We start from the raw sequence: 24,646 nt of genomic DNA, 5'->3' as shown, positions 1-24,646 counted from the left end.
GATGGGGAGAAGGGAGTGATGGGGTCAAGGCAATGATGGGGAGAAGGGAGTGATGGGGTGAAGGCAATGATGGGGAGAAGGGAGTGATGGGATGAAGGCAATGATGGAGAGATGGCAGTGATGGGGTGAAGGCAATGATGGGGAGAAGGGAGTGATGGGGTGAAGGCAATGATGGGGAGAGAGGAGTGATGGGGTGAAGGCAATGATGGGGAGAAGGGAGTGATGGGGTGAAGGCAATGATGGGGAGAGGGGAGTGATGGGGTGAAGGCAATGATGGGGAGAAGGGAGTGATGGGGTGAAGGCAATGATGGAGAGATGGCAGTGATGGGGTGAAGGCAATGATGGGGAGAAGGGAGTGATGGGGTGAAGGCAATGATGGGGAGAAGGGAGTGATGGGGTGAAGGGAGTGATGGGGTGAAGGCAATGATGGGGAGAAGGGAGTGATGGGGTGAGGGCAATGATGGAGAGATGGCAGTGATGGGGTGAAGGCAATGATGGGGAGAGGGGAGTGATGGGGTGAAGGCAATGATGGGGAGAAGGGAGTGATGGGGTGAAGGCAATGATGGGGAGAGGGGAGTGATGGGGTGAAGGCAATGATGGGGAGAAGGGAGTGATGGAGAGATGGCAGTGATGGGGTGAAGGCAATGATGGGGAGAAGGGAGTGATGGGGTGAAGGCAATGATGGGGAGAAGGGGGTGAAGGCAATGATGGAGAGATGGCAGTGATGGGGTGAAGGCAATGATGGGGAGAAGGGAGTGATGGGGTGAAGGCAATGATGGGGAGAAGGGAGTGATGGGGTGAAGGCAATGATGGGGAGAAGGGAGTGATGGGGTGAAGGCAATGATGGAGAGATGGCAGTGATGGGGTGAAGGCAATGATGGGGAGAAGGGAGTGATGGGGTCAAGGCAATGATGGGGAGAAGGGAGTGATGGGGTGAAGGCAATGATGGGGAGAAGGGAGTGATGGGATGAAGGCAATGATGGAGAGATGGCAGTGATGGGGTGAAGGCAATGATGGGGAGAAGGGAGTGATGGGGTGAAGGCAATGATGGGGAGAAGGGAGTGATGGGGTGAAGGCAATGATGGGGAGAAGGGAGTGATGGGGTCAAGGCAATGATGGGGAGAAGGGAGTGATGGGGTGAAGGCAATGATGGGGAGAAGGGAGTGATGGGGTGAAGGCAATGATGGGGAGAAGGGAGTGATGGGGTGAAGGCAATGATGGGGAGAAGGGAGTGATGGGGTCAAGGCAATGATGGGGAGAAGGGAGTGATGGGGTGAAGGCAATGATGGGGAGAAGGGAGTGATGGGGTGAAGGCAATGATGGGGAGAAGGGGGTGATGGAGCACTTATTCAAAACCTATGGTGAGTTGAGTCACATTATAAATGTTATTTAATTATAAGTATGCACTGCTACACTACAACCGTGTCCATAGCCCCGCCCCCTTATGACCACAGCCCCGCCCCTGCCACACCTCCATCCCCGCCCTGCCGGGCCATGGAAGAATGGTCTTGCTTGAAACCGGTCCCTGGTGCAAAAAAGGTTGGGGACCACTGTTCTAAAGTGTACAGAATAAAAAAACTACATAGAAATAAAAATACATAAGGCTGTTCTACAAAGCAATTGGAGTTTATATTTGCCGACTACATAAGTAAAAGCTCTAAGGGAGAGCGCTTCCAAATCATGTCCACTTTTTCCCCATGGAGGTATCACAACTCTGGAAACCTTTGACACGTTGCACACGAGACCCCTGACCTTTATCTTGAAGCTGCAGTTCCCACAACGCCGCAGTACCATGATTATTCTCCAAACAAAATATGACGGAGCACTGTGTGGAATGTAATTTTTACACAAATCAGCAATGCTTTTGTTAAAACGAGTTTTGAGCAAAATTATTAGCATCACTCAGTGGCCGTGTCTGTTCTCCGCGGCTGCTGGAATAGAGCTCTGCAAATTTGTCATTATTTGTGCCGCTCTTCATTAGTAAGGCTAGTTTCACAATAGCGTTCAGGAGGGCTGCGGATGGCAGCCTACTTCCTCCAAGAAGCTCCGCCCACTGCCACATGCATCCTGCGTACCTATCTTTAACATTGGGTACGCAGGGACATGTGATGAATGCCGATGCGTTCGCATGCGTCGACTGCACGGAAACACAAAATATTGCGTTTCCATGCGGTCGCCGCACACGTCAAATCGCCGCATGGGGACGCATCTGCATACAACGCATGTCCCTGCGTACCCAATGTTAAAGATAGGTATGCAGGGAGACGCAGGACGCATGCGGCAGTAGGTGGAGCTTCACGGAGGAAGAAAGGAGGAAGTAGGCTGCCATCCGAAGTCCTCCTGAATGCTAGTGTGAAACGAGCCTAAGTCCAATGACATCATGGGGCCTACGAATAAGAAAGGTGCTAAGGAGGCTGGCAGATAAAGTTCGTAGTACTCTGACCCACTGCCTCGTTTTGCTCAACTCTAGTTCAAGGGATTGGAAAACTGATCGCATTTTCCGCAAGCCCTGCAGCTCGCCAACTTCTAGCGGCATGAAATGTAGACGCCATTAGGAATCAAGGACCGCTGGAACCGACAAGCAGATTTGTGGCTACAAGTATGCAATTTCCCAGCTAAGCTGCAGTGCATGCATACAATTCACTCAGAGGGTGGATAAGCCCTTTTAAACCGTATCTGAGTGTTAGGGAATTTTAAGAAAACCTCTATCACAAATGTTGTCTTTTATAGCAGAAACTATTCTAGTAATATCAAGGCAATTGAACACTGAGAATGGAGTTGGCAGAGAGGTTGGTACTAGTGCCAATGACAATATGGCAGGCCTTCTGCTTGTCTCTTACATACAAAAAAAAAAAAAAAAAGAAGTGCCAACTGTTCAAGAAAAGTAGTCCTGGGCAACCCTTTCCAGAAGTCTGGCAAGTCTTCAGCTTAGGCCTCTTTCACACTTCAGTTTTTTGCATCAGTTATAATCCGCCAAAAAGGCGGACAAGCGGATCCATTGTCAACTGATGTGAACGGATGGCACAGGATCCGTTTTGAGACGGATCCTGAAAATGACGAAATTTAAAGGAATCGCAGAGAGAGAGAGAGAGAGAGAGAGAGAGAGAGAGAGAGAGAGAGAGAGAGAGAGAGAGAGAGAGAGAGAGAGAGAGAGAGAGAGAGAGAGAGAGAGAAAGAGAAAGAGAAAGAGAAAGAGAAAGAGAAAGAGAGAGAGAAAGAGAAAGAGAAAGAGAAAGAGAAAGAGAAAGAGAAAGAGAAAGAGAAAGAGAAAGAGAAAGAGAATTTTTTTTTTTTTTGTCCGGCCCCCAGAAAGAATTTCGGGTTAAATCAGTGTCTGGAGGATCCGCCACAGAAAAAAACGTTACAAGCTCCGTTTTGAAATCTTTGAGGATGGTGACGGACAGCAACTTTTGGCGGATCCTCAAAAAAAACGGATGCAACGGACAGCAATCCGTCACAATCCGCCATTAATGCAAGTCAATGGGGAAAAAAACGGATCCTCAAAAAAAATTGAGGATCCGTTTTTTTTCAAAACCTGGCGGATTGTGACTGATTGTAAAAAACGGAAGTGTGAAAGAGGCCTTAAGCTGTATTGCAGGTGCACATGTACAGCAGTGTCATATGTGGATGGCTCTGGCGCAGTAGCCTATGCCCGCTGTAATATACATTCATCAACAAGATAAGTAGACTGCAATTAGAGATTACCCACCTAGATGCCTCCACGTGATCTGACAAAGATGGGGAACTCTCGGTCAGGCCAACGGCCCCTAAGGAGCGCCATGATTATGTGACCAAGAACTTGCTATAATCGTAACACCATTTTGAAATTTTCCAACTATGTACAAAACCTTGTAAGTCATTACAAGCACATAAGAGACCCCAATGTAAGTGCGGCAACAAAATGACCTACCTGTGGGTGGAGCTGCTACACAAAGCCTGGGCGCACCGGAGGCCGCAGAAGCAAGATCACCGCCAGCTGCCTGTGGAGGTGTAAGTGCCCGGGTGCCAGAGAGTGGTGACCCAACAGGTCTGGAATCGTGCTGACTGAGTGGAGGAGCAGGTTGCGTTTGGGTAGGTTTCCATGACAAAGTGCTAGTAAGCTCAGGACTGGTGCAAGAATTAGGAGGGGTAAGAGCAGGACCTGGAAGCCTCTGGTTGCAGTGCGCAGGTCCCGTCGTTCCTTCACTCTTCATTACGTGATTTGGGAGAGCAACTGTTGTGGGAGGAGTGCCCGACCGAGGCCTTGCTTGTCTCTGAGAAAGTACAGAAATACCAGGGCTAGTTGCAGACAGCCTTTGATGGTCATGTAACTGTTCCGTGGGGCTTGGGCTATTATAAGCATGGGGCCCATTAGATTTGGACTCCAATACAGCAGGTCCATTGGAAGTTCCACTGCTGGCTGAGGGATGTGGTTTCGCCACAAAAGCAGCATCACCTTCCAACACTGTAGACTGACTGCTCGGACACAGTCCTAAAGATGGAGAAAACTGAGGCTTGCCATCAGCGTGCTGGTGAGAGTTGGACAAGGAATCATCAGGCGATATGACTGGTTTCACATCCAACGAGTCGCCGTCCTCTGATCCCCAGGTTGGCATCTGCTTAGCAGATAAGTATTTCAATATGCTGCACTGAAGTGCAATCACACTACGGAGCCACTGAGGATTCAAAACAAAACCCAAAGAAACGTGGATTAAAACTAGGAATACATCTTCCACCCGATACCTCGGGGTACAAGATTACATGCATAATGGAAGATGAAGCCATTTGTGGCACTAAGTGTTCTGGCAATAAACATTTAATGCATCATATAGAGTGGTAGCATCTACCTATATGTGGACAATTACACCGCAGTGACAATTAAAAATAAAACAAGTCCGGAACAATTAATTATAAAAGAAATGCTCCCAATATGCAATCCATATTCAAGATGACCAAAGTAACGTAAAACATCCCTTTTTGCCATTTTTGACCTTGTGATGGGTAGGGAAGTGCTGGGGGTGGTGGTCTACTAACCTCTTGTTGCTCTGTTTGGTTCGCTAAGTGCTCAGAGTGCAAGAGGTGCTTTTGAGATTCATCCGGTACACCATTGCAGATTAGCTCCCCATCACGTATCCCTGCAGGGGGCAGTAACTCTGGAGGTGATTGATACTGGGCCTTGATCGCTTCAGGAACCTGATGACAAAAAAATAAAGAGAATTAGAACCAGAAATTGCTTTGTAAACCATTTTAAAACCAGCAAGAGCCTGGAACACTTGAATAGTGTAAAAAAATCATTTATTCGTTATGCCACAATTTGCTGCACAATAATCCACAGAAAATATTTCCCGTTAAACTCTTTATCTTTGGAAAAGGGTTTTAGTTGTTCGCACCTTGACTGTGTTTTTCCTGGCGGCTGGCAGCAGCCTCCGGTTTGGGGGATATATTTTATGGATGCGGCTCAGAAAGTTCAGCTTTACCGCGTGCTGTGAAATGCCATCCTGGAAGCGGTCAAACACCTGGCATCGATTACTCAGGGTCATACTCTTCTGGTTTAGCTGGAATACACACAATGACATTATACTACAGACTAAAATGCTTCATTAGAAAAACAAAAAAAAAAACAAAAAAAAAACACCACAACACACATAATATCTATCTATCTATCTAGAAGCAATTTTGAAGGCAATTTGTATAAAGAACTTGAAGTACAAAGACCATGACATGATCCATTTACCTAACAAACCTTAGTTTCGTAGTTATCCAGCATGAAAGGCGCTATTGGGGTAAATACTTTATACAATCTTTCTATATGGAATACATCATCACCTGTGTCCAGCAGACAGAATCACTCACCACGATGTGCTCAATATGGTTGGGACACATCCAGCGGCCGGTCGGCATGGCAGTAAGAGGGGGGTCTAAGCAGTCCATATGGAATAAGAGCGGGCAGTAATCACACTGAATTAATGGTGCCACACGACAGCTCCTAGCAGGTAAATGACAGCAGGAATCAGACATGGGAATCAGCGTCTAGTGTACATATATTTAAAGATCACAAATATTTCAATAATATTGCAGAAAAACAATTGCTGGATCAGAGTAGATCCTACTAATCCACAGAACGGCGGACTTGTGTTCCCGCTTTGCTGTTCATTCTTTCTCAGCCATAATTCACACTGAGCTGAATGAAGCAACAGGTTGAGAGTAAACCCCGCTGCTCCCTCTAAATCTATGGTGTTAGGCTATGTTCACATTAGCGTCTCTGTGCACAGCGTATTATCTGCATGCGCAAACGCATGCCAAAATGCATTCGAACGCATGGTTGCGCTGCATTTTTATCCTCATCAGCTTACGCATGACGCCAAAAAAAACGCTGCGTGTGCATGCCTTTGTATGCGTTTTTGCATGTGTTTGCTTTTTTTTCAGCGCATGCGTTAGAAATTTCAATGAATTTTGTAATGCGGCAAATGCTGTTCCAGAATTCCTCTCTCCAGACCCCGTTGTATGGAGCAGGGATTTTGCAGGTGGTGAAATAATTTCCTGGATATGATTAGTGTGAACGACGCATGCGTATCGAACGCATGCGTACGCAAGTCCTTGCGTACCAATAGACAGTAATGCGTTGTTTTGACGCACTCATCTGCATGCATATGTCAGCACGAAATAGACGCCTCAAAAAATCAAACATGTTGCGTTCACCGCAAAACTACACATGTCCCTGCGTACGCAATGTTAAAGATATGTACGCAAGACGCACACGGATTGGTACGCAGGTATACGCTGCGCACACATACGCTAATGTGAACCCGGCCTTGGAGATATGACAATAGCCAATCACAAGGATGAGCTTGACCATATCTGTCTCTTCAGTACCAAAGACCAGTCTGTTAACTAATGAGAGTTAAAGGGTTGACTCCTTCCATGACATATGTATTATGGATGGAGAGTCCCCTTGATGAATTACTTTACGTGGAGGTGTAACTACAGGGGGTACAGCGATGTCTGTCACACCTGGGCAGTGGTGTCTGAGGGGGCTCAAGTCCGCTTTCCCATACAAGTACCGTAGTATGCAGATCACTTGGTAAGTGTGCAGCCAGTTACAAATTTTGCTTTGGAGAATAGGAGTTCAGATTATGTCTGTGCTTTAACCATACACCTTAAAGGGGTGGTCCTAAGTCCAAAGTAATTTTCAATCAAAATCCCTATTTATCTTACTTTTTTTGTTTAAGCTGCTTGAGAATCCCAGTGCATGCTGGTATACTCAAATGAAGCATCATCAGGGGCAGAGGCTGTGCTCTCTGAAGCAGTTTCTGCCCCCTCCCTGAAAATAAGAGTCATGACACAAATGACATTCTGCCAAGGCGCTCTTCTGCCGGCTCGTTACTGTCAATCTGACCCCACAACAGAGCGTGCACTGTCATTGTGCATATCACACAGCATGCAGGGACTAGCCCAGTCCCTGAAACAAAGCATCAAGACGCAGATGGAGTCACTAGTGTCTGTACGCTGGCTATTCTTACAATGCCCTCTCTTGCCAGCTCGTCACTGCAGATCTGATCCCATAACAGAGTGCACTGTCATTGTGCGCATCGTATATCATTCAGGGACTAGCCCAGCCACTGAAACGAGTGTCACTGATGATGCTTCATTTCAAAAAGGAAAAAGGCTGTGGCAGGGACTGCACTTGCTGGGATCCTCAAACTAAGCATGATCAAAAAGGAAGTAAGCAGTTAGATAGTGTAGTTAAGGAATTTTTAATTCAAGTGTATTAGAAAATAGTTTAGATTATGGCACTAAATAGAAAAGGATTTAGGATGAAAATGACTCTGGAACTTTAAGGGAGAGGCTGAGTGTGCGTTCTTTCCTCGTAAACGCATCATAAGATCTAAGATCGCTTGTTACAATTCATACCTGCTACAAGTGAAGCAGACTTTAACTGGTAAAGGCACCAAGCCGTTGTGATCCAATTCATGCTGTGCTTTCTTCACATTCTTTCCTGTCATTTCTTCTTTCCTACGACGCTTGCTGGTGCCTGCAGAACAATTGGTAGCACAATATGTGACCAAAAACTGTGCAAGCAACTTCATAGCAAGAAGAAATGCAAGAAGTAAACAAACACAAGAAAGACTGGAGATTATGGTACATGCCGCACTTGTGAATGGCAATGAGTGCTGACCTGGAAGTGCGGTGGTGCAGGTAAGTTCATTAGGCAGCTGAAATTGGGTCGGGTTTCGTTCCATGGCTGCAGCAATAAGCAACTGAAATGGTCTCTTGAGTTGAGAATGACTGTACTCGGAATCGACAGGAGGCTCCTCATCGACATCTATCATGTCCTCATCCATGTCATTTTGCTCAGAGTTGGGCGTATCGGTGCTGGCACTAGAGGTCGGTGTGCCCGGGCGGCTTACTCTTCTCTCTAACATCCGCGCTTGGGCAAGGGCTCGAAAGCTGCCAGCAGCTCTTTCAGAAAAGTCCATGTCACTGGTCGGTGACACTGTCCTTCTCCCATATCTGTCGAACAAGCCATTCACTTGCCCAAGCTCCTTCTTACGCTCACGTTTCTGCAGAGACAGAAAGCCCGTTACTGAGCGTTGCATGTTGCAATATACCATGCAGATTGCTTCCTCACATCTAGATTGAGAACTGGCACATATATACAGAAATCAGTTACATTTAAGACCCAATATATAAGCTGGCGCTCCAGTCCTACAGTTGTGGCCAAAAGTATTGACACCCCTGCAATTCTGTCAGATAATACTCAGTTTCTTCCTGAAAATGATTGAAAACACAAATCCTTTGGAATTATTTGTCTTAAATGAAAAAAAAAACACAAAAGAGAATGAAGCAAAACATTGATCACTTCACACAAAACTCCAAAAATGGGCCAGACAAAAGTATTGGCACCCTCAGCCTAATACTTGGTTGCACGACCTTTAGCTAAAAATAACTGCGACCAACCGCTTCCGGTAACCATCAGTGAGTTTCTTAAAATGCTCTGCTGGAATTTTAGACCATTCTTCTTTGGGAAACTGCTCCAGGTCCCTGATATTTGAAGCGTGCCTTCTCCAAACTGCCATTTTTAGATCTCTACACAGGTGTTCTATGGGATTCAGGTCTGGACTCATTGCTGGCCACCTTAGAAGTCTCCAGTGCTTTCTCTCAAACCACTTTCTAGTGCTTTTTGAAGTGTGTTTTGGGTCATTGTCCTGCTGGAAGACCCATGACCTCTGAGGGAGACCCAGCTTTCTCACACTGGGCCCTACATTATGCTGCAAAATTTGTTGGTAGTCTTCAGACTTCATAATGCCATGCACACGGTCAAGCAGTCCAGTGCCAGAGGCAGCAAAGCAACCCCAAAACATCAGGGAACCTCCGCCATGTTTGACTGTAGGGACCGTGTTTTTTTTCTTTGAATGTCTCTTTTTTTCTCCTGTAAATTCTGTGTTGATGCCTTTGCCCAAAAAGCTCTACTTTTGTCTCATCTGACCAGAGAACATTCTTCCAAAACGTTTTAGGCTTTTTCAGGTAAGTTTTGGCAAACTCCAGCCTGGCTTTTTTATGTCTCGGGGTAAGAAGTGGGGTCTTCCTGGGTCTCCTACCATACAGTCACTTTTCATTCAGACGCTGACGGACACTGTTGTACCCTCGGACTGCAGGGCAGCTTGAACTTGTTTGGATGTTAGTCGAGGTTCTTTATCCAACATCCGCACAATCTTGCGTTGAAATCTCTTGTCAATTTTTCTTTTCCGTCCACATCTAGGGAGGTTAGCCACAGTGCCATGGGCTTTAAACTTCTTGATGGCACTGCGCACGGTAGACACAGGAACATTCAGGTCTTTGGAGATGGACTTGTAGCCTTGAGATTGCTCATGCTTCCTCACTATTTGGTTTCTCAAGTCCTCAGACAGTTCTTTGGTCTTCTTTCTTTTCTCCATGCTCAATGTGGTACACACAAGGACACAGGACAGAGGTTGAGACAACTTTAATCCATGTCAACTGGCTGCAAGTGTGATTTAGTTATTTAGAAAATTAGGAAGGGGAAAGGGAAATTTGTGCTCACCAAAATAGTCCTGTAAGCCGGTCGTGCCTAGGGATCAAATGGCTGACCACCATGTGTTGCAAACATGAAGAGAGAAGGAAGATCCGGCACTGGAGACTTGATAAAATCCACGATAAGTTTTATTCACATAATTTCATGATAAAACCATAAAGGGGAAAACAGACCCCCCCACGCCTGACGCGTTTCGAACCTTACACCAGGTTCTTCCTCAGAGACATGGATTTTATCAAGTCTCCAGTGCCGGATCTTCCTTCTCTCTTCGTGATTTAGTTATTGCCACACCTGTTAGGTGCCACAGGTAAGTTACAGGTGCTGTTAATTACACAAATTAGAGAATCATCACATGATTTTTCGAACAGTGCCAATACTTTTGTCCACCCTCTTTTTTATGTTTGGTGTGGAATTATATCCAATTTGGCTTTAGGACAATTCTTTTTGTGTTTTTTCATTTAAGACAAATTAAATGAAGATAATACCACCAAATAATTTGTGTTTGGAATCATTTTCAGGAAGAAACTGAGTATTATCTGACAAAATTGCAGGGGTGTCAATACTTTTGGCCACAACTGTATATGGACAAGTACGATTTCTTTCCAGAGAACACTAGGTTTTGCAGCCACATTATACATTGTGCAGGAAGAGGGGTTTTATCTGAAGACATGTAGAAGGAAAACAGTCTGGTATTTGTTAGACTAAATTTGGGCATGCAGCCAATGCCCGCCACTGCACGACACAGCCACTCTCTGAGACCCCCTTTGTCCATGTCCTATCCAAAAGAGGAAGGAAATCTCAATGCCCAAGACCCACCTGCTGCATGCCCATAAATACATAAAGCCTATAACACAATACCTTCCTACGTATGGTGCAGCGATGACACATCCACTCTCCAGGGGGCAGCATTTCCTCGCTCAGGGGAGGGTTGCTAAAAGATAAAGGGGAAAAAAAAATTAACATCAAAGAGGGTGCACCATCTATTCCTACAGATCACTGATTATTTGCATCATCCATGTGAACTGAAAGAAATTATGTGATCATTAAAAACCGCCCATTAATAACACAAAAACATATTTGGTAGCAGATCTTTCGAAATGTAAATTAAGCAGATTTTTAAAAAGTGTAAAAAGAAAATGGGATTGAAATGGCAAAATCACTATTCCCCTCCCGGAGTTGCCAAAAAATAATACAATTGCAATAGAAAACGATCAATACAAATCTATACCAAAATGATATGAATAAAAACATTGGTTTGCTTCACAAAAGAAGACCTGCAGAATCATACCGTCATGTCATTTTATCCTGTATAACAAAGCCATAACAAGAAAACTACCCTTCCCCAAAATAAGAATATCAGAATTGTGCATTCCCCCCACAATTTCACAGTACTTGGATTTTTTTAAAATTTTTCGTTTTCCTGTACATAGCATGTTAAAATGGATGGCGTTATTCAAAAGTACAACTCGTCCTGCAAAAACAAGCAATTTACAATTCTGACCACTGTCACTTTATGAGGTTATAGCTTTGGAACGTTTCAACGGATCCCACTGATTCTGAGACTTTTTTGTGACACATTGTACTTCATGTTACTGGTAAAATGTTTTCAATATGACTTGTGTTTATTTAAGGAAATTTTTTTTGAAAATTTAGCAGTTTTCAAACTTTTAATTTTTGTACCCTTAAATCAGAGAGTCATATCACACAAAATAGTTAATAAATAACATTTACCACATGTCTACTTTACATCAGCACAATTTTGGAAACAATTTTTTTTAGTTAGGACGGTATAAGGGTTAAAAGTTGACCAGCAATTTCCATTTTTCCAACAAAATTTACAAAACCATTTTTTTTTCCTTAGGGACCACCCCACATTTGAAGTGAGTTTGGAGGCTCAATATTACAGAAAATACCCCAAAGTGACACCATTCTAAAAACTGCACCCCTCAAGGTGCTCAAAATCACATTCAAGTGTATTAACCCTTCAGGTGCTTCACGAGAACTAAAGCAATGTGGAAGGAAAAAAAAATGAACATTTTACTTTTTTCACAAAAAATTTACTTTCGAACCTTTATTTTAACAAGGGTATCAGGAGAAAATAGACCACAAAATTTCTCCTGAGTACACCGATACCCCATATCTGGGGGTAAAGCCACTGTTTGGGCGCATGGCAGGACTCAGAAGGAAGGGAGCACCGTTTGACTTTTAGAAAGCAAAATTGGCTGGAATCAACAGTGGTGTGATGTTGCGTTTGGAGACCCCTTGATGTACCCAAACAGTGGAAACCCCCAATTCTCACTCCAACCCTAACCACAACACACCACTAACACTAACTTCAGCCACAGCCCCAACCATATCACAGTGATGAAAATTAACCAATAGGATGACAGCCGACAGATCTCGGGGGTTGCACTGCACATGCGCCCGCCATCTTCTTCCCGGAGGGGGGTTGCAGGGACTCCGGAGGTACAATAACGGAGGTTAATAGCGGCGACTGCAACACTGGGGTCGGTAAAAACCGACCCAATTCATGTTCTCTGGGGTGTCAACTTAATTCTCAGCGCCGTTAAAAAGCGGCGCTGAGGCATAAGTACCTTAACTGCTGCCAGTAAAAGGTGTCTCGGCGGTTGTTAAAGGGATAAATGGAAAAATAGAAAAAAAAAAAATTAAATTGTCTGGTTCTTAAGAGGTTAAAGATTATTTCCAGCTGCAATTCTAATGTAAAATGACTACACTGGAAATCCCTTATCTGCACACCAGCGGCTACACCTTCACCTATAAATACATGTATATCTGCTCTCTAAGAGGGACACAACAGCAAAACACTACAGACAGAAGCTGCAGGTGTTTGAGGCTGGCACATAACAGATGATTCTCGATACATTTTTTATCTTACTATGCCAAGAATTAGCTTTGGGGTAGGTTCACATAGAATTTTTTGTGATGAGCTGGAAGTGGATCGTGCTTCCAAAAATCAAAATATCCTTTGAATAAGTGTCCTATTGCTTTCAATAGTAACACACTCCTGTTGTGCAGCAAGCTCCAGCTTTTTACTTGTTATTTTCCTTCAAAATTCTCATCCAAATCCTGTGTGTGAACATATCCTGAGAGTTCAGCCAAATGGTGCAGTTGTGACGCTGCTATCAAAGTTGTATTCACAAATGTGCTTTTTTACGACAGAGTCGCCCAAATTAAGTCATTTTTAAACACCAGTTCCCGACCCTGCTAACATGCAACTGTAGAAAGCACCGACAATGACCAGGTTTGTGCATGCAAAAACTGCTCACGGTTTCTACCAAGACAGTGACAGCTGCCCTGTTTGGTTTCACCCTAACTAGATTTCCAGCTGTCATTCTACAGCTTCCACCCCACTATTGTTTACAGTACAGGCATAAAGCCAGATTACTGCACGGTAATTCCACAGACCACCACACTTCAGGCGAGAGGACGGATTGAGGCTATGTTCACATCTGCATCAGGAGCCACCGTCACAGATCCTGGCATTCTGCACGTAAAATGCCAGGCCCCATGACGGTCACCCACCAGACCTCAGAGTTAATGGTGTGTTAGCATGGCCGTGTGTACCCTGTATGTCAGGAATTCTGCACCTACACATTTTCACTGATCCACTCTAATGACTGCAAACAACAAGAAATGAAGAACAAGTGTGAACATGGGTATAATATCACACTACAATGGCATGACAATTATTCTTGGGCAGGAAACAATCAGAAAAATAGGAGACTGTCTACAGATGGACACACTACATGGCAGCTTGTATCAATCTAATGTAGAAGAATATGATGATTTCGGTATTTTTGATCTTTTACGCCTTTATTAGTACAACGTGAGATTTTTCATTGGAGACACTTAGCAATAATGGGAACATCACACACTCTCATCACGTTGAATTGCTTCACACAATGTAAGGTTAAACTCTGATGACATTGAAATTGCAACTAAAAATGATGTTCGTAGTAGTTGACATTTGAAGTAGGCCAATTTATACTACGGATATATTCAGAGAATTTCACACTTTGCAATGAGATTGCACAGAAAATATGTCCAGTGTGAATATACACTTATACACTGAAGGTTCTTCTAGATGGGTAACTGAGTACCATATATACTAGTGTATAAGCAGTGTTTTTCGGCACATTTTTTATGCTGAAAAATCCCCCCTCGGCTTAAGGCCCCTTTACATTTAGCGATGCACCAGCGATCCCGACCACGATATGACCCGGTCAGGATCGCTGGTGCATCGCTAAATGGTCGCTAGTGAGCTGCCAAACAGGCAGATCTCACTAGCGATGTAGCGACGCAGCAACGGTCGTTACTTACATTTCACACGCAGCGATGCCGACATCCTCCCGCCCGCGTCCATGCATCACTCATCAGCGCCAGCAGGAAGCCCAGCAGGAAGCGCCCGACGAGAAATGGACCCGGCCGATCTTGCGCAATCAGCGACAGACAGCGTTGGAGCCGGTCGGACGTAAGTATCACACATAGCGATATCGCTGCTGCGTCACAAAATTGGTGATGCTTTAGCGATATCGCTATGTGTAAAACCCCCTTTATACTCGAGTGAGGGTCCCACTTACCTGTTCTCCGATGCAGTTCAGGTGTTCTCCGGTCTCTCCAGCTCATCTGTGGGCGCCTGCAGTCTCTGTGGGTGGTCCGATGACTGCTGATATCACCGCTCTTCTTTTCTCCTGCACGTCGGCAGCCTCTGTGTTGTCTGTGCCTTACTGGGCAAGAGCCTGCCCGCTTCTGTGTGCTGGTTTCCTTGGGGCGCACCGCAACCTTGTCAGATGAATGTCGCATGCGGCCGCTCTTCTTCTGTTGCTCTACGTCTCCTGGGCTGTGACTAATGATGTAGCCTTTACAGTCTTACCTGCATTTCCCACCATAGGCTTATACTCAAGTCAATAAGTTTTCCCAGTTTTTTTTGTGGTAAAATTAGGTGCCTTGGCTTATACTTGAGTATATACGGTATTAATTTCCCACCTATAAGAACATTTAACATATATTCACACTGATATCACATGTGAACTGAAGGTTCAGGTTATGTTTTCCGCAGAAGTATATAGGAAAGTGTGGAATCCTGAGTAAATATTAAAGAACATGAGAATAACACACACGCGCACGTGTTCTTAAAGCGTATATTTTGTAATCTGAGTACATACACACGCAAAATAAAATAACATAAGGCTACTAAGACCAAGCAACTTTGCGGTTTACTGGTTATTAAAAATCCTCTACAACCTCTAGAATGGAGAGAGTTTTTTTTTTACAGTTGCAGTTAAGTGATTGATTCCTAGGTGACTGGCCACCGCTGCAGTCAATCAGCAGTTGTTGGTCTCAAACAATTAGCGCAGCACTTACAAGCTCTTTGCTATAGAACTTGTAAGTGTTGCTCTGAAGCCGGCATTACGGTTGGATCCATCCAGCCTCAGTGCATGGGAAACAGCAAAGTCTGTCCCAGGAGTGCCGCCATGCTGTTGGTCCTAACTGTCAATTTTCACGACCCCGGAAAGCAGGAAGATGGCAAGCGCTTCTGAAAATTCAACTGCAGACAAACCCAAGTTTGCCATGATCCTTAACTAGCTGTTCAGTAGTCTTTCAACCGTCCCATAGACATGCACCCTCAGCTTGACCAGGCGTGCATGTGTGCTCATTCAACAGAAAGGATTAGGTCTCAGCGTGGCTTGTGGCAGCTTATCTCCAGTGGAAAAAAAAAATTGTATGTTGAAATCCAAGTCTTGTGTACCATCGGGGACGTTAGGACACCCCTATACACATGAAAAGGTGGGCCGAAGTCAGACACTCCCACACACTTTACATTGTCAGCAGAGTTAATGTATTACTGTGGCTGTGCCAAGCAAACACTAGAGTAAAGATCTGAATGAACGTGCCTGTGGGAGTCTCTGCCAGAAACGCAAGTCAGAGGAATCAGCCACAAGGAACGTAGTATAAGAGACTTTCCTCTTATTTTCTCTACAAATAAGTAATAGCTTTCCTAAACATTTATACAGACTCTCTTTAGAAAGGAGGAGCATTACCCAGTCTAGAAGGCTGTAGCGATGACGAGGAGCTGGAGACAAAGAAAGGAGAAGTCTGGAACATGTCTGTAGACAGGAGCACAAAGCCCGCATACCTCACTTCATTCCAAGAGAGCGAGACCAAAACAACGGAACCATCATCTCAAGAGTCCGAGCACATACCATCCCCACAATACTTGCCCATACAAACACCCTGCACCGTCATAGCCTGACTACATAGATGCCAACGTCCCAAGTTTTATGTAATGAAGGGCAATCGTAAGTACATCCCCCTAAACACATCGGAAATGTGTGTTATCAGTAGTTATGTCCAACGGCAGTGAAAAATGGTGATAAGGAAAGGTCCCACAGTTTACACAACGGGTGGTATCTGCAGATCGTCGTATGAACACGACGTGTGCCTCTCCCGGGAGGCAAAGCCTGCACACCATGTGGCACGTATGCGGGCGTAATAGACTGTGCAGTACTCTGCAGAAAATCACCAGGAATATCCGGAGATTTGACAAAGGTTTCCTGTCGCTCGCTGCCATTATGCCCAAACACTGGAGAGGAATGGCAACACCCGGAAAGGTGTTCTCGCCTGTAATTCCAATGTGCTTACGAGATCAGCTTCACAACCGTACTAAGATTAACATTTTTTCCTGGTTTAATCTTCTGCAGGTTTCTTAGAAACCGCAATATGGAAAATATTACCAGCTTATAAACATTTCCCATGGTTATGGTGCAAGCATAAAATCAGTCATTCTTCCTAGAGCTCCAGGGGAAGACATTACATGCTACCCATGAAGCTGCTCTTTATTTGCCCCAGCTCAACCCCCTCTATGGAGGGAATATCCATTTATAAGGCACTAGCTGGAGAGCTCAGCGCTGCCTGGGAATAGTAACTAACTGTGGTTAGTTATAGCAAATTATAATTATCCTCCATCCCATAGTCCCGTGCTCATATACCAATCATACATATCCTCCACCCCATAGTCGAGTGCCCATATACCCATCACACATCCTCAATCCCATAGTCCCATGCCCATATATCCATCACACATCCTTCATCTCATAGTCCCATGCCCATATACCCATCATACATATCCTCCATCCCATAGTCCCGTGCCCATATACCCATTATACATATCCGCCATCCCATAGTCCCGTGCCCATATACCCATCTATAATAATAAATGCCCTAACCAGCTTCCGGTTGTAACAACTTCCGTCCAGTTGTAACCGGTGACGTCACCACACACACACGCACGTTAACCCTCAACACACCACACCGCCTCAACACACACTCCTCTCACCTTTCACCTCCACTCACTCTTTCACTCCACATACGTTCCTTTCTCTCACTCCGTTTCTCATACTCACACCGTCATCGTCGCTGCCCCGACATCTTCCTCCGCCGCCGCGATCCAGGATCCAGACGTTCTCCAGGCCGCCGACATCGGGATCCAAAAAGATGGCGTCGGCGAAATCTCGCGAGATTACGCAGACGCCATTTTGGATCCCGATGTCGCCCATGCCAGCGACATGTTGTTGCGGCGACGCCATCTTGAATATCGCGGGACTTCACGAAATCCAAGATGGCGTCCCGCAAGAACGTGTCGGCGGCCTGGAGAACGTCTGGATCCTGGATCGCGGCGGCGGAGGAAGATGTCGGGGCAGCGACGATGACGGTGTGAGTATGAGAAACGGAGTGAGAGAAAGGAACGTATGTGGAGTGAAAGAGTGAGTGGACATGAGTGGAGGTGAAAGGTGAGAGGAGTGTGTGTTGAGGCGGTGTGGTGTGTTGAGGGTTAACATGGCAAGAGGTGTGAGGCTGTGTGCACGCGCTGCGGATTTTGCTGCGGTTCCGCAGCGGTTTTGGCCGCTGCGGACCCGCAGCAGTTTTTGCTGCGGTGTACAGTACCATGATTCCCTATGGGAATCAAAAACCGCAGTGCAGACGGTGCGGAATTTTCCGCGCGGATTATCTGCGGTTTTCAATCCGCAGAAAGAATTGACATGTCAATTCTTTCTGCGGATTCTCCTGCGGTTTGCCATCTCCTCTATTGAGGAGATGAAAAACCGCAGGGCAAAACCACAGAGCAATCCGCAGGTCTTTTGACCTGCGGTTTCACCTGCGGATTTTACAAAATCCGCGCGGATGAATCCGCACCTAATCCGCAGCGTGTGCACACAGCCTTAACGACGTCGGCGAAATCTCGAGAGATTTCGCCGACGCAATCTTGCATTCGTGAAATTGCGTCATTTACCTCACGCCGACTTGCTGTGCGGACGCTTGGCATTGCCTGTACCACCATAACTACTGCTGCCTTGGTCCTATGCCTGTTTACTGCCGGTGTCTAATTACAGGGCCAATTTGCCTCTACTGCCATAACTATTGCTACCTTGCTACTCTGCCGGTGTCTAATTACAGGGCTAATTTGCCTCTACCGCCATAACTACTGCTGCCTTGCTCCTCTGCCGGTGTCTAATTACAGGGCTAATTTGCCTCTACCGCCATAATTACTGCTGCCTTGCTCCTCTGCCGGTGTCTAATTACAGGGCTAATTTGCCTCTACTGCCATAACTACTGCTGCCTTGCTCCTCTGCCGGTGTCTAATTACAGGGCTAATTTGCCTCTACCGCCATAACTACTGCTGCATTGCTCCTCTGCCGGTGTCTAATTACAGGGCCAATTTGCCTATACCTCCATAACTACTGCTGCATTGCTCCTCTGCCGGTGTCTAATTACAGGATCAATTTGCCTCTACCGCCATAACTACTGCTGCCTTGCTCCTCTGCTGGTGTCTAATTACAGGGCTAATTTGCCTCTACTGCCATAACTACTGCTGCCTTGCTCCTCTGCCGGTGTCTAATTACAGGAACAATTTGCCTCTACCGCCATAACTACTGCTGCATTGCTCCTCTGCTGGTGTCTAATTACAGGATCAATTTGCCTCTACCGCCATAACTACAGCTGCATTGCTCCTCTGCCGGTGTCTAATTACAGGAACAATTTGCCTCTACCGCCATAACTACTGCTGCCTTGCTCCTCTGCTGGTGTCTAATTACAGGGCTAATTTGCCTCTACCGCCATAACTACTGCTGCCTTGCTCCTCTGCCGGTGTCTAATTACAGGAACAATTTGCCTCTACCGCCATAACTACTGCTGCATTGCTCCTCTGCTGGTGTCTAATTACAGGATCAATTTGCCTCTACCGCCATAACTACTGCTGCCTTGCTCCTCTGCCGGTGTCTAATTACAGGAACAATTTGCCTCTACCGCCATAACTACTGCTGCCTTGCTCCTCTGCCGGTGTCTAATTACAGGATCAATTTGCCTCTACCGCCATAACTACAGCTGCATTGCTCCTCTGCTGGTGTCTAATTACAGGGCCAATTTGCCTATACCGCCATAACTACTGCTGCCTTGCTCCTCTGCCGGTGTCTAATTACAGGGCCAATTTGCCTCTACTGCCATAACTATTGCTACCTTGCTACTCTGCCGGTGTCTAATTACAGGGCTAATTTGCCTCTACCGCCATAACTACTGCTGCATTGCTCCTCTGCCGGTGTCTAATTACAGGGCTAATTTGCCTCTACCGCCATAACTACTGCTGCATTGCTCCTCTGCCGGTGTCTAATTACAGGATCAATTTGCCTCTACCGCCATAACTACTGCTGCCTTGCTCCTCTGCTGGTGTCTAATTACAGGGCTAATTTGCCTCTACCGCCATAACTACTGCTGCCTTGCTCCTCTGCCGGTGTCTAATTACAGGAACAATTTGCCTCTACCGCCATAACTACTGCTGCATTGCTCCTCTGCTGGTGTCTAATTACAGGATCAATTTGCCTCTACCGCCATAACTACAGCTGCATTGCTCCTCTGCCGGTGTCTAATTACAGGAACAATTTGCCTCTACCGCCATAACTACTGCTGCCTTGCTCCTCTGCTGGTGTCTAATTACAGGGCCAATTTGCCTATACCGCCATAACTACTGCTGCCTTGCTCCTCTGCCGGTGTTTAATTACAGGGCTAATTTGCCTCTACCGCCATAACTACTGCTGCATTGCTCCTCTGCCGGTGTCTAATTACAGGATCAATTTGCCTCTACCGCCATAACTACTGCTGCCTTGCTCCTCTGCTGGTGTCTAATTACAGGGCTAATTTGCCTCTACCGCCATAACTACTGCTGCCTTGCTCCTCTGCCGGTGTCTAATTACAGGAACAATTTGCCTCTACCGCCATAACTACTGCTGCATTGCTCCTCTGCCGGTGTCTAATTACAGGGCTAATTTGCCTCTACCGCCATAACTACTGCTGCATTGCTCCTCTGCCGGTGTCTAATTACAGGATCAATTTGCCTCTACCGCCATAACTACTGCTGCCTTGCTCCTCTGCTGGTGTCTAATTACAGGGCCAATTTGCCTATACCGCCATAACTACTGCTGCCTTGCTCCTCTGCCGGTGTTTAATTACAGGGCTAATTTGCCTCTACCGCCATAACTACTGCTGCATTGCTCCTCTGCCGGTGTCTAATTACAGGGCTAATTTGCCTCTACCGCCATAACTACTGCTGCATTGCTCCTCTGCTGGTGTCTAATTACAGGGCCAATTTGCCTATACCGCCATAACTACTGCTGCCTTGCTCCTCTGCCGGTGTTTAATTACAGGGCTAATTTGCCTATACCGCCATAACTACTGCTGCCTTGCTCCTCTGCCGGTGTCTAATTACAGGAACAATTTGCCTCTACCGCCATAACTACTGCTGCATTGCTCCTCTGCTGGTGTCTAATTACAGGGCTAATTTGCCTCTACCGCCATAACTACTGCTGCCTTGCTCCTCTGCTGGTGTCTAATTACAGGGCTAATTTGCCTCTACCGCCATAACTACTGCTGCATTGCTCCTCTGCTGGTGTCTAATTACAGGGCCAATTTGCCTATACCGCCATAACTACTGCTGCCTTGCTCCTCTGCCGGTGTTTAATTACAGGGCTAATTTGCCTATACCGCCATAACTACTGCTGCCTTGCTCCTCTGCCGGTGTCTAATTACAGGAACAATTTGCCTCTACCGCCATAACTACTGCTGCATTGCTCCTCTGCCGGTGTCTAATTACAGGGCTAATTTGCCTCTACCGCCATAACTACTGCTGCCTTGCTCCTCTGCTGGTGTCTAATTACAGGGCCAATTTGCCTATACCGCCATAACTACTGCTGCCTTGCTCCTCTGCCGGTGTTTAATTACAGGGCTAATTTGCCTATACCGCCATAACTACTGCTGCCTTGCTCCTCTGCCGGTGTCTAATTACAGGAACAATTTGCCTCTACCGCCATAACTACTGCTGCATTGCTCCTCTGCTGGTGTCTAATTACAGGATCAATTTGCCTCTACCGCCATAACTACTGCTGCCTTGCTCCTCTGCCGGTGTCTAATTACAGGAACAATTTGCCTCTACCGCCATAACTACTGCTGCCTTGCTCCTCTGCCGGTGTCTAATTACAGGATCAATTTGCCTCTACCGCCATAACTACAGCTGCATTGCTCCTCTGCTGGTGTCTAATTACAGGGCCAATTTGCCTATACCGCCATAACTACTGCTGCCTTGCTCCTCTGCCGGTGTCTAATTACAGGGCCAATTTGCCTCTACTGCCATAACTATTGCTACCTTGCTACTCTGCCGGTGTCTAATTACAGGGCTAATTTGCCTCTACCGCCATAACTACTGCTGCATTGCTCCTCTGCCGGTGTCTAATTACAGGGCTAATTTGCCTCTACCGCCATAACTACTGCTGCATTGCTCCTCTGCCGGTGTCTAATTACAGGATCAATTTGCCTCTACCGCCATAACTACTGCTGCCTTGCTCCTCTGCTGGTGTCTAATTACAGGGCTAATTTGCCTCTACCGCCATAACTACTGCTGCCTTGCTCCTCTGCCGGTGTCTAATTACAGGAACAATTTGCCTCTACCGCCATAACTACTGCTGCATTGCTCCTCTGCTGGTGTCTAATTACAGGATCAATTTGCCTCTACCGCCATAACTACAGCTGCATTGCTCCTCTGCCGGTGTCTAATTACAGGAACAATTTGCCTCTACCGCCATAACTACTGCTGCCTTGCTCCTCTGCTGGTGTCTAATTACAGGGCCAATTTGCCTATACCGCCATAACTACTGCTGCCTTGCTCCTCTGCCGGTGTTTAATTACAGGGCTAATTTGCCTCTACCGCCATAACTACTGCTGCATTGCTCCTCTGCCGGTGTCTAATTACAGGATCAATTTGCCTCTACCGCCATAACTACTGCTGCCTTGCTCCTCTGCTGGTGTCTAATTACAGGGCTAATTTGCCTCTACCGCCATAACTACTGCTGCCTTGCTCCTCTGCCGGTGTCTAATTACAGGAACAATTTGCCTCTACCGCCATAACTACTGCTGCATTGCTCCTCTGCCGGTGTCTAATTACAGGGCTAATTTGCCTCTACCGCCATAACTACTGCTGCATTGCTCCTCTGCCGGTGTCTAATTACAGGATCAATTTGCCTCTACCGCCATAACTACTGCTGCCTTGCTCCTCTGCTGGTGTCTAATTACAGGGCCAATTTGCCTATACCGCCATAACTACTGCTGCCTTGCTCCTCTGCCGGTGTTTAATTACAGGGCTAATTTGCCTCTACCGCCATAACTACTGCTGCATTGCTCCTCTGCCGGTGTCTAATTACAGGGCTAATTTGCCTCTACCGCCATAACTACTGCTGCCTTGCTCCTCTGCCGGTGTCTAATTACAGGAACAATTTGCCTCTACCACCATAACTACTGCTGCATTGCTCCTCTGCTGGTGTCTAATTACAGGATCAATTTGCCTCTACCGCCATAACTACAGCTGCATTGCTCCTCTGCCGGTGTCTAATTACAGGAACAATTTGCCTCTACCGCCATAACTACTGCTGCCTTGCTCCTCTGCCGGTGTCTAATTACAGGGCTAATTTGCCTCTACCGCCATAACTACTGCTGCCTTGCTCCTCTGCCGGTGTCTAATTACAGGAACAATTTGCCTCTACCGCCATAACTACTGCTGCATTGCTCCTCTGCTGGTGTCTAATTACAGGATCAATTTGCCTCTACCGCCATAACTACTGCTGCCTTGCTCCTCTGCCGGTGTCTAATTACAGGAACAATTTGCCTCTACCGCCATAACTACTGCTGCCTTGCTCCTCTGCCGGTGTCTAATTACAGGATCAATTTGCCTCTACCGCCATAACTACAGCTGCATTGCTCCTCTGCTGGTGTCTAATTACAGGGCCAATTTGCCTATACCGCCATAACTACTGCTGCCTTGCTCCTCTGCCGGTGTCTAATTACAGGGCCAATTTGCCTCTACCGCCATAAGTACTGCTGCCTTGCTCCTCTGACTGTTCACTGCCTGTGTCTAATTACAGGGCCAATTTGCCTCTACCGCCATAACTATTGCTGCCTTGCTCCTCTGCCGGTGTCTAATTACAGGGCCAATTTGCCTCTACCGCCATAACTACTGCTGCCTTGCTCCTCTGCCGGTGTCTAATTACAGGGCCAATTTGCCTCTACCGCCATAACTACTGCTGCCTTGCTCCTCTGCCGGTGTCTAACTGCAGGGCCAATTTGCCACTACCACTTCATAACTACTGCTGGGCAATTACAGGGTCAATTAGTATCTGTTTACTCTACAATACTCCAGGACGCCTTCTTCACTGCCAGATAACTGCCAAATAGACTCCTTTACCTGTGCCAACATGAGTCATAACAAAAAGTATGCCAATGCCAGTGAAAGGAAAGCAGCTTTAGCACTACGACAAAAACAACGCCGTGCTAATGAGACTCCTGAGGAAAAACACCATCGCCTTGAGAAGATTAAGGCTTATAAACGCCGTCGCCTCACACACGAATCCCCTAACTCTAAATCTATAAGATTGGCTGAAGAAGCCTCTGCACGCCGTCACCGCCGACAACAGACGGCCTCTTCCTCATCATTATTATTAGACTCACAACAGGATGCTTCCACATCAGCATGTGGAACAATTTACTGCTACACTTCATCCCATATGCCGTTCACTGACATAACTAATCAGCAATCTGTTTCTGCCCTATCAATACCACCATTCAATACCGATGCACAGTATGCCAATGCCAGTGAAAGGAAAGCAGCTTTAGCACTACGACAAAAACAACGCCGTGCTAATGAGACTCCTGAGGAAAAACAGCATCGACTTGACAAGATTAAGGCTTATAAACGCCGTCGTCTCACACACGAATCCCCTAACTCTAAATCTATTACATTGGCTGAAGAAGCCTCTACACGCCATCACCGCCAACAACAGACGGCTTCTTCCTCATCATCTATAATAATAAATGCCCTAAGCAGCTTCCGGTTGTAACAACTTCCGTCCAGTTGTAACCGGTGACGTCACCACACACACGCACATGTTAACCCTCAACACACCACACCGCCTCAACACACACTCCTCTCACCTTTCACCTCCACTCACTTTCACTCCACATACGTTCCTTTCTCTCACTCCGTTTCTCATACTCACACCGTCA

At 46.3% G+C, this 24,646-nt stretch overlaps 1 protein-coding gene across 1 annotated transcript in view; it reads right to left on the bottom strand.

The window, feature by feature from the left end:
• PHF12 (PHD finger protein 12) overlaps positions 1-24,646 on the bottom strand; it is a 67,462-nt gene that overhangs the window by 25,645 nt on the left and 17,171 nt on the right. Inside the window, exons 3-9 of the mRNA XM_073565486.1 lie at positions 10,889-10,961; positions 8,156-8,540; positions 7,891-8,011; positions 5,833-5,965; positions 5,370-5,534; positions 5,014-5,172; positions 3,911-4,655 (exon numbers count right to left, since the gene is read on the bottom strand). Of these exons, the coding sequence (XP_073421587.1) occupies positions 3,911-4,655; positions 5,014-5,172; positions 5,370-5,534; positions 5,833-5,965; positions 7,891-8,011; positions 8,156-8,540; positions 10,889-10,961 (1,781 nt within the window). The remainder of the gene's footprint in view (positions 1-3,910; positions 4,656-5,013; positions 5,173-5,369; positions 5,535-5,832; positions 5,966-7,890; positions 8,012-8,155; positions 8,541-10,888; positions 10,962-24,646) is intronic.

This window comes from Dendrobates tinctorius, unplaced genomic scaffold, assembly GCF_039654945.1.
Source record: "Dendrobates tinctorius isolate UK_male_01 unplaced genomic scaffold, ASM3965494v1 ptg000016l, whole genome shotgun sequence".
Taxonomy (NCBI): Eukaryota; Metazoa; Chordata; class Amphibia; order Anura; family Dendrobatidae; genus Dendrobates; species Dendrobates tinctorius.
Note: the sequence above shows the minus strand (reverse complement) of the source record. Positions and strands in the feature narration are given on the sequence as shown.